The 10,353-nt window shown below is 42.5% G+C and overlaps 1 protein-coding gene across 2 annotated transcripts in view; it reads right to left on the bottom strand.

The window, feature by feature from the left end:
- LOC107715436 (collagen alpha-1(II) chain-like) overlaps positions 1-10,353 on the bottom strand; it is a 45,595-nt gene that overhangs the window by 14,446 nt on the left and 20,796 nt on the right. The window contains exons 24-39 of one of the 2 annotated variants that reach the window (XM_016521582.1): positions 8,353-8,387; positions 8,105-8,158; positions 7,482-7,580; positions 7,344-7,397; positions 6,307-6,405; positions 6,069-6,122; positions 4,310-4,363; positions 4,173-4,226; positions 2,923-2,976; positions 2,763-2,807; positions 2,575-2,673; positions 2,263-2,370; positions 1,898-1,951; positions 662-715; positions 528-581; positions 24-77 (exon numbers count right to left, since the gene is read on the bottom strand). In XM_016521582.1, the coding sequence (XP_016377068.1) occupies positions 24-77; positions 528-581; positions 662-715; positions 1,898-1,951; positions 2,263-2,370; positions 2,575-2,673; positions 2,763-2,807; positions 2,923-2,976; positions 4,173-4,226; positions 4,310-4,363; positions 6,069-6,122; positions 6,307-6,405; positions 7,344-7,397; positions 7,482-7,580; positions 8,105-8,158; positions 8,353-8,387 (1,025 nt within the window). Of the gene's footprint in view, positions 1-23; positions 78-527; positions 582-661; positions 716-1,897; positions 1,952-2,262; positions 2,371-2,574; positions 2,674-2,762; positions 2,808-2,922; positions 2,977-4,172; positions 4,227-4,309; positions 4,364-6,068; positions 6,123-6,306; positions 6,406-7,343; positions 7,398-7,481; positions 7,581-8,104; positions 8,159-8,352; positions 8,388-9,482; positions 9,537-9,720; positions 9,820-10,353 lie in introns of both variants that reach the window. The other variant, XM_016521581.1, reaches the window with a different exon arrangement.

Below are 10,353 nucleotides of genomic sequence, written 5' to 3'. Positions count from 1 at the left end.
AGTGATTGCATTGCTGTACTTACAGGTGGACCAGCAAAACCAGCAGGACCAAAAGGACCAGTCTCTCCTCTGTCACCCTGTCAAAAACATAAAGCCTCAGTTTTATTATATCATACTAGTACATTTTTATACTGTATGTACAATAATGATGCCATGCCATCAGCTAAAATAGTGTTTAGATTATAGAGGTTACTCATGTCACACTCTTCTCCTAGAAGTACATATGTATAAAGCATATACAAATATATCAGATCTAAATGATCCAGAGATCTGGTGTGTGTCATATCATGTCTGGTGTATTAAGTGAGATACAGAATGACAAAACTGTATGACAGATAAAACTTCTCAGCATGTAAATTCAGAGGTTGGTATAAAGTTTGAGCAACAGAAGATCACTGCATGCATTGAGTTACATACGCAAGTTGCAAAAATATATTGACTTCAATGTGGAAAGTATAGAAAGTAGATAAATGGCACTATTCTGAACACAGGTCTCTGAACACTGATACAGTTTGAGAGAGACTCACAGGAACACCGCGAGTACCAGCAGCTCCAGACGGTCCTGCAGGTCCAGATTCTCCCTGAGAAATGTACGGGGTAGTGATTAATATTAGATGTTCAACAGATTAACAAACTGATAATAAACTGATAACTTTAGTACCTTTTCACCATTGGGTCCCGCAGGACCATGGGGGCCGATTGGACCCGTTAAACCCTGGAAAGACACAAAGCAGCTTTCTCATCCACTCCTGTTCATAAACTTCAGTAGTATGATTAAAAAAGGCTCTTATTATCATCCCTACAGAAGAGCAGTTTGACAGAAATGACACACACTCATATGAATTCACACATGCATTCATCCAGAACTGAACTCATACTGGCATATTCATGCAGTTAACCCGCTGCAACACGCACATGCTCTTCAGGATTCATTTGGTTGATGTATTTAGTTATATCATGTAGACCAATGGTGTCCAGTGGCTTGAAGACTGCACAAGAAGTATGGCTTAATCATATTTCTTCTTATCGCCATTTGTATACCAATCAGATACTGTATGTAGTTCACTGTTCAGCAGTAGTTTGAGAAGCAGCTTTTACAGCAACACTGCACATGCACGCACACATACTGTACACAAACATTGGGCCCTATTTTAATGATCTAAGCGCATGGTCTAAAGCGCACGGCGCAGGTGCACTCAGGGCATGTCCGAATCCACTTTTGCTAGTTTAACGACGGGAAAATGGCCGCCGCGCCCGGTGCATGGTCTAAACGGGTTGTCCCTATTCTCTTAATGAGTAATGGGTGTTTTTTGGGCGTAACGTGCAATAAACCAATCAGAGTCTCATCTCCCATTCCCTTTAAGAGCCAGTTGTGCTCGCGCCATGGCGGAATGTAATTTTTCATTTTTAAAAATGTTTGTGTGCTGCTGCGCGCCCCTGTGTGTGTAATAAGCAAAATGTACGCACATTGTGCACCCACCTATAGGCGCATATTACTAACGCGCTCTTTAAATAACAAAGAAAAAATATTGCAGCAGACTTTAGACCAGGTTTGAGTTGGTCTATGGCGCAGTCTGTTTTCAGTTCCTCAAAATAGCAACGCGCCAACAATGCGCCTGAACACACCTCTTTTTTAGACCAGCACGCCCATGAGCGCACAAATGGGTGCAGATGCATTTGCTATTTAAACAACGTGGCGCAGGACGGGAAAATGAGAACTGCGTCAGGCTGAAACAAGCAAAAACACTTGCGCCGGGGGTATGATAGAGCCCAATATATGATAGTGCATTCATCTGTGCATCATCACTCTTGAAAGTCACCAGCCATCCATAGATGTAAAAATCAACCCTGTGTTAGTATCTATCAGAGGAAAAAACAAGATGCTCAATCTTCTTACTCTTGTGCCATCTTTCCCAGGAGCTCCTTCAGGTCCTTTCTCACCATTGTCACCCTGCGATACACAGACAGTCAAATCTTATGACTGATATCCATTACAGCAACTTCATCGCAGATGTTTGCACACACAGCAGTAAATAAGCAATTATGCTTTACTAGTGCTTTTCTAATATGTCATTTTATAACATTCTCCTAGCAAGGCAGCTGCAGCATCGATGAATCTCACCTTCATAATCAAGCAGTAGGTAACGGATCAACAGAGTTTCATGAACGTGAGTTTCTCTTCATTTAAAAAAGACACAGGCCTAGTCTCATAGAGGGTGGAGCTGAATAAATCTCACAGAGGTGTTTTGCCGTTGCACTTACTCTGTCACCCTTTGGTCCAGGAATGCCAGATGTCCCTCTCTCTCCAGGCATTCCCTGTAGTCCTGGAGGTCCCTGAGCACCAGGAGATCCCGCTGGGCCGACGGCACCCTACGGAGCACCAGATCTTTACAAGCTTCATCACATCTAACCCTTAAGCTCAGTGCATCTCGAAGCACACATTAAGTGAAGGCTGCAGCATGTGTTATCATAAAGCATGTGAGTGAGTCAGGATTTGAGACCTCAGTACGGTATATTTTGCTGTATTGTGATCATGGTGATGCCTGGCTGTACTGGACTGACTGATCTGCTCACCTTGGGTCCGTCAGTTCCTGGAGTTCCTGGAAGACCTCGAGGCCCCTGGAGGCCCTGCGGCCCCACACCTCCTCTCTCTCCTGGGAAACCACGCTCACCCTGAGGAGGAAAAGCGGCGCAGGGCATTTTAATACACGACAATACCGAGTAATCACAAACCAAAGAGAAAGCATGGAGTTGAGACTCACGCGTGGTCCGGTGGCCCCTGCAGCACCAGCCTCTCCTGGAACACCCTGAATGAGCAAAGACAGACACGAGGCTTCATTACACATCTAAGTGCAGCCAGCAGAATAACATGTAGAGCAAGGTTTCCTCTTCTTCAAAGCTGCCACATTCAGGAACTCTCACCTGATCACCAGGTTTACCGCCTTCACCAGGGGGGCCAGGAGGTCCGGGCAGACCCTACAAACATCAAAAAATGGTTTGTTCACAAAGCTTTGACATGCAAACATGTTGTTAAACTAAATTATTCATTATTTTATTGATAAAATAAATCTTCAAGTAGCACTACAGATCTATTTAAAGGATGTCCTTTGTAACCTCAATTAATCTTAGTATTATTTGCAGGACCTGGATGATTCCCTGAAACATACAGAAGCCTAAGTGATAGTTCTTTCAGAAAGACTCCCAGTAGCAGTTAATCGTGTCACTCATTTGTTCATTATGTCATATAATAATACTGTTACAGGTCCCGTATCATAATGTGCAAAGACATAATCTGAACTAATGCCCTGTTGGGATGGCACTTATTGCACATGATGATTTTATGATTTATTGTCCATATTTTTCCAGAAAATAAACTTTCTGAGATTAAAAATCTCTTTTTCAGAAGTGTCCTGGCCAAGATAAGTAGCCACAAAATGGTTCAAATAACAAAATATCTGTACAAAAAATGATGTCTGTAAAAGATCATTTGCTTAGCTCATCCATTATAAAACACGGTCGGCTATTAACTGTGATGCAATTCAGAATGAAAAAATTCAGCTGGGAATCTTCTTCAGGTTAGTGGAAGAAAATGACTTCAAAAGCAATAAATCATTGATCAACGCCTGTAAATTCTGAAATGATCTCATGAGGACTGAAGAGTAAGTACAACTTTATATTCAGTATTGTTTACATTTCTTCATTTATGATAATTAAACTAAATAAATTGTTAAATGTAGACAAATCATGAATCTTCTCACAATGAGTTTGTTGTCAAGAACAAGATCATACAGGGGTTCACAATCATTTACCATCAACAGGAATATTACAGATCGACGTCAACAGTCATCCAGATGGATGGGAATAATTAGCTTTGCCTACAGAATGATTTTATACAAATAACAATAAATAAATATCTCTCATAATATTGCTGTTGCTGGAATTGTTAATGTTAACTGTTAAGTAACAAGCCGTGACAGTGAATTTACAATGACTGTGAAACACTCTGCACTGTAAAAAAGAGGCAACCTGCAACTGTTACCTTAAAGAGCTGATTTAACCCATAGAAATGAATGAAGGTAGTTGGTTGATTCGCTGATGTTAAACACTCTTCTTGACTTGAGTAAGACTAGCATGGAAACAGTTAACATTTGTCCATTGATCTGCACACTCACCTGAAAGCCAGAGGGTCCGGGCTGACCCTGCTCTCCTCTCTCTCCTGCAGGACCCTGTCAACATCCCATCATCATCATCAGTCTCTCATTCATAAACACGTAACGTGGACACGTGTGTATAGTGCAGACACACTTACAGCAGGTCCAGGGGGTCCGGCAGCACCCGTCTCACCGTCTTTACCGGGCAGACCCTGCAGAGGACAGAGATCAGTCACTCCATCACGACAGTGCAGAGTGTTGCATGATCAGAACTGAAGCTGAGGTGTGAAAGATGCTGTGGTGTGAAGAGCCTTTGTGCAGCTGCTTGTTGTCTACATATTGTAATGCTGACCTAATTACAGCATCAGACAGACAGTCACTTGGACGACTGGGAAAACACCTCAAACCTTTTGGAGAAAACCCCTGAGGTTGATTACGCTGGTTGTATGATCAGCCTCTTAAATGCACTATTGTGCCAGTATTTTCTTCAGAAATAGTGATACAGGGGTGTCCTCATAGTGCTGCAGGTCACTTATGTCAAGGCTCTGATCATTTAGGACGCCCTAATGGGGTTTTCTGCCTCCTGTCCAGACCAAAATTGCCACACAAAGCATTGTCAAATGCTGCATATTTCCAAAAAATGTTTTCAACTTCACAAGGAATAATCATTCACCAATCAAAACTGGTTCATGATAGCAGAATTAGGACGCAGCACTACATCATAAATAACCTGAAAATCCCCCCCCAAAAAAAAGGTTTATCCATGGCTGTAGTTTAGCTTTTTAGCTTTTATCCAAAGCCAAGCATGACACGTCCTTTCACAAGACCAGGCGCATCATGTGGTTCAAACACTTTCCCCTCATGAATCCCAGACTCCAGGATAATAATGCTCAACACATCTGAGCTGAATCAATGAATCAAGTCAAAATGCCAAGGGTCTGTGTTTTCAGTTCTCCAGGTCATCATTCAATATGTTGAATGATTCTAGTTAACTGGAAGTGTTTCTCTATTGCTTTGGACGTTTAACTATCAAATGACTTTATCAGTTGTGGACCAGTATCAGTACCAGTATCTCCTCTATCCATCTGCAACTGAAGCCACAAAGATGAATGACGAAATGTGCAAAACACATCCAGTTTACTATAATAGACAGACAGAGAGTCAAGATGATTTCCACCAAATTCACCCGTCAAACAATTAGAGACTGAGGAAAAAAGTGCACTGCAGTATGAATGACAACTAATGAGCCCCTCTACAGGACTCCGACCAAAATGTAAAACCACATTTTTATTTTATGCAAGCAGGCCAATAAATGTCTTTTTAAAAGCGCTAGGACACACCAGACCAGCGTGCAACACATAACGGCACACTCAGTGTCACACAGTCCTGAAACAAAACTCTCCAATGTGTTTGAAAGAGTTCTCTGACACCGAAACTTTGGCACATTCACAAGTTACATCCCTGACGACATTCACTGGCAAACGACTGGTTTGTAGCTATGTAAAGAATCATTCAAGTATTCAATTATATTGTACATGACCATGACCATAACGCTTTGGCTTGACTTGAAATACAAGCCAATCACTAGTTTTGGAAATAGCATGTTTTCTTTATAATATCTCACTTACTATTTTCCATTTAGTAAATTACTATTTATCCAAATGTATGTTTAGAAAAATTATAAAGTTGACGGAAATATACACAATCAAATGTCCAGTTTTCTTTAAAACAAGCCACCGTTTTAGCCCTGGAAGAAAGAAATTACCAAGAAACCCTGCCAAGAGAGCTCAGCACTGCTAATGACAAGGACCAGCAGTTCTGACCAAAGCTCAGTCGCTTTGAAGATTAGTCAAGCTGTTCCTTTGTTTCGCAGTGTAGATGTGTTGAGGATAATAGAAAGCAAAGGGAGCAACTTACACGCAAACCAGGAGCTCCAGCGAGTCCCTTCTCTCCAGACTTCCCAGCCTCACCCTGCAGCGAGAGGAAGACGCCTGATATGAACTGCCGTCATTAAATAGTCATTAAGATGCAGAGTAATAATACATGCAAACGTGTTTACATAATAACAAAACTAATAACAAAAAGAACAGTGATGTACACATTCAAGTTGCTGTAACACAAACAGACATGTATTGACAAGAGTTTTATTGTGTACATTGCCACCCTTGGGTCCAGGGAATCCCATCACTCCAGGCTGCCCGCGAGCACCCTGAGGGCCTGGGGGTCCTGGCCGACCGTCTTCACCAGCAGCACCCTACATCCTCAACAGAACACTGCAGTTATTCAGGATACAAACACACAACTGCAGCTCCTCTTAATCATGTGTGTGTTCGTCTTAAAGAACTGTGAGTCTTTTTGTGAGAGATCACATGACAGGAAGTAGGACATGAAGGACCCTCTATGGTATGTACATAAGATGACCGGGCTATGACCGGGGCCTGAGATTTTAAACAGAATCAGGACTTTGTGTTCACTCTTTTGTATCAGAGTGGATAACTAACACACAGAGACTCTTCAAGTCTGTTTGTGGAACCAATAGACTTTTTTTTTTTAAAAGTGATGTGACATGTGGCCAAGTATGGTGATCCATACTCAGAATTAGTGCTCTGCATTTAACCCATCCAAAGTGCACACACACACAGCAGTGAACACACACCCGGAGCAGTGGGCAGCCATTTTTGCTGCCCACTGCAAAGGCACTGGTTCGGTGCCTTGCTCAAGGGCACCTCAGTCGTGGTATTGAAGGTGGGAGAGAGCGCTGTACATTCACTCCCCCCACCTACAATCCCTGCCGGTACAAGACACGAACCCCCAACCTTTGGGTTACGAGTCCGACTCTCTAACCATTAGGCCACGACTTCCCAAAAAACTTTAGGCATTTAACAGACTAAGAGCTGGTTCACAAAGAACATGTTTTTCCATTTCACTATGCTACTTTTCCAAGTTTTGAATAAAACAAAGATTACTGGAGTACAGATTTAGAAGAAAAGTCTACTTCCGTCTTTCTGCTTCAAAGTTTCATGTCACTTGCCACTTCTTCCTTTGTAATTATTTGTAAGATTTACAAGCAATGTCTGAGTTTCTTCACCAACTATTTTTTTTCCATGTACATTGTGATGTCTAAGGCTGACATCTAAAGAGCAGACTGTCAAAATATAAACAAAATAGTTGTGTAAAACAGCGTCTACTCACAGAGGGACCAACTTTGCCCTGTGGACCAGCATCACCTGGACGTCCCGTCAGACCCTGCATAGCCAGAATTATGACAAGCATGTAAAATCAGTATCAAACCTGTTTGAGTTCACACTGCAGACAGATCGACTGATTTACCCGTGCACCAGGCAGACCCGGTTCTCCAGGCCGGCCAGGATCTCCGCTGGCTCCCTTCGGCCCTGACCCTCCTGGAGCTCCACGCTCGCCCAGAGCGCCCTGCAGCACAAACACACGCCACACAATGGCAGAAACTGAACTCATGCTGTCATCAAGTAATACATGATATGCTTTCATAACCATGTGCTAACTAATCATTTGTTTGCAATGTAGTAAAATGGAGTCTAGACTGAAGGGCACGGAGCTGCATATGGCGGAAGACATTTTGACAAAAGCCACCGTCACACATTACATCTCGTTGATTGCTGTAAAATTCTTGAATTGCCCTTTCTGCCAAATGTTAAGATACCATTCACACATCGGAACCAAAATACCGCTAAACTCTCTGATGTCAATCACCGGAAATTACCTTTATACTGCATTTCCTTCATCTGCGACATGAGAAACACAGCTGTCAGAACTTTACTTCGTAAGTAATTTACTGGTAACGCTACTTCTCTTCCAGGCACATTGCCAGAACTTATTTACCAGAATTTCTTAACATGATCTCTGAACAGTAAAATGCTATTTTTCCTGAAAGACTGTACGTGTGATATGAATTACGAACATGTGAGGCATCTCACCTTTGGACCAGCCAGACCATCTTGTCCAGGAAAACCTCGATTACCAGGAGCTCCCTGCAGAAAACATGTCATCCTTGTTGAATAGAATTTATAACACGATGCAGTGTAAAGCTTCATCTCAAAGAACTACACCAGCCCCATCTAACCGATGGCAGGCCTTCAGAGAGCGGAGTAACTGTATTTCCTCGTATGGGTGACGTATAGAAGGCACAAAAGATCAGGTCAGACATGAAGAAGCTGTGTCTTACTCTCTCTCCAGACGGCCCGAGGGGTCCAAGAGCACCAGGCTCTCCTCTGGGTCCTCGCTTACCTTCCTCTCCGGCAGGGTCCCAGACTCCAGGATAATAATGCTCAACACATCTGAGCTGAATCAATGAATCAAGTCAAAATGCCAAGGGTCTGTGTTTTCAGTTCTCCAGGTCATCATTCAATATGTTGAATGATTCTAGTTAACTGGAAGTGTTTCTCTATTGCTTTGGACGTTTAACTATCAAATGACTTTATCAGTTGTGGACCAGTATCAGTACCAGTATCTCCTCTATCCATCTGCAACTGAAGCCACAAAGATGAATGACGAAATGTGCAAAACACATCCAGTTTACTATAATAGACAGACAGAGAGTCAAGATGATTTCCACCAAATTCACCCGTCAAACAATTAGAGACTGAGGAAAAAAGTGCACTGCAGTATGAATGACAACTAATGAGCCCCTCTACAGGACTCCGACCAAAATGTAAAACCACATTTTTATTTTATGCAAGCAGGCCAATAAATGTCTTTTTAAAAGCGCTAGGACACACCAGACCAGCGTGCAACACATAACGGCACACTCAGTGTCACACAGTCCTGAAACAAAACTCTCCAATGTGTTTGAAAGAGTTCTCTGACACCGAAACTTTGGCACATTCACAAGTTACATCCCTGACGACATTCACTGGCAAACGACTGGTTTGTAGCTATGTAAAGAATCATTCAAGTATTCAATTATATTGTACATGACCATGACCATAACGCTTTGGCTTGACTTGAAATACAAGCCAATCACTAGTTTTGGAAATAGCATGTTTTCTTTATAATATCTCACTTACTATTTTCCATTTAGTAAATTACTATTTATCCAAATGTATGTTTAGGAAAATTATAAAGTTGACGGAAATATACACAATCAAATGTCCAGTTTTCTTTAAAACAAGCCACCGTTTTAGCCCTGGAAGAAAGAAATTACCAAGAAACCCTGCCAAGAGAGCTCAGCACTGCTAATGACAAGGACCAGCAGTTCTGACCAAAGCTCAGTCGCTTTGAAGATTAGTCAAGCTGTTCCTTTGTTTCGCAGTGTAGATGTGTTGAGGATAATAGAAAGCAAAGGGAGCAACTTACACGCAAACCAGGAGCTCCAGCGAGTCCCTTCTCTCCAGACTTCCCAGCCTCACCCTGCAGCGAGAGGAAGACGCCTGATATGAACTGCCGTCATTAAATAGTCATTAAGATGCAGAGTAATAATACATGCAAACGTGTTTACATAATAACAAAACTAATAACAAAAAGAACAGTGATGTACACATTCAAGTTGCTGTAACACAAACAGACATGTATTGACAAGAGTTTTATTGTGTACATTGCCACCCTTGGGTCCAGGGAATCCCATCACTCCAGGCTGCCCGCGAGCACCCTGAGGGCCTGGGGGTCCTGGCCGACCGTCTTCACCAGCAGCACCCTACATCCTCAACAGAACACTGCAGTTATTCAGGATACAAACACACAACTGCAGCTCCTCTTAATCATGTGTGTGTTCGTCTTAAAGAACTGTGAGTCTTTTTGTGAGAGATCACATGACAGGAAGTAGGACATGAAGGACCCTCTATGGTATGTACATAAGATGACCGGGCTATGACCGGGGCCTGAGATTTTAAACAGAATCAGGACTTTGTGTTCACTCTTTTGTATCAGAGTGGATAACTAACACACAGAGACTCTTCAAGTCTGTTTGTGGAACCAATAGACTTTTTTTTTTTAAAAGTGATGTGACATGTGGCCAAGTATGGTGATCCATACTCAGAATTAGTGCTCTGCATTTAACCCATCCAAAGTGCACACACACACAGCAGTGAACACACACCCGGAGCAGTGGGCAGCCATTTTTGCTGCCCACTGCAAAGGCACTGGTTCGGTGCCTTGCTCAAGGGCACCTCAGTCGTGGTATTGAAGGTGGAAGAGAGCGCTGTACATTCACTCCCCCCACCTACAATCC

The sequence above is a fragment of the Sinocyclocheilus rhinocerous genome, unplaced genomic scaffold, assembly GCF_001515625.1.
Source record: "Sinocyclocheilus rhinocerous isolate Xijiao unplaced genomic scaffold, SAMN03320098_v1.1 scaffold2465, whole genome shotgun sequence".
Lineage (NCBI taxonomy): Eukaryota > Metazoa > Chordata > Actinopteri > Cypriniformes > Cyprinidae > Sinocyclocheilus > Sinocyclocheilus rhinocerous.
The sequence above is the reverse complement of the archived record's forward strand: the minus strand, read 5'-3'. Positions and strand labels throughout refer to the sequence as shown.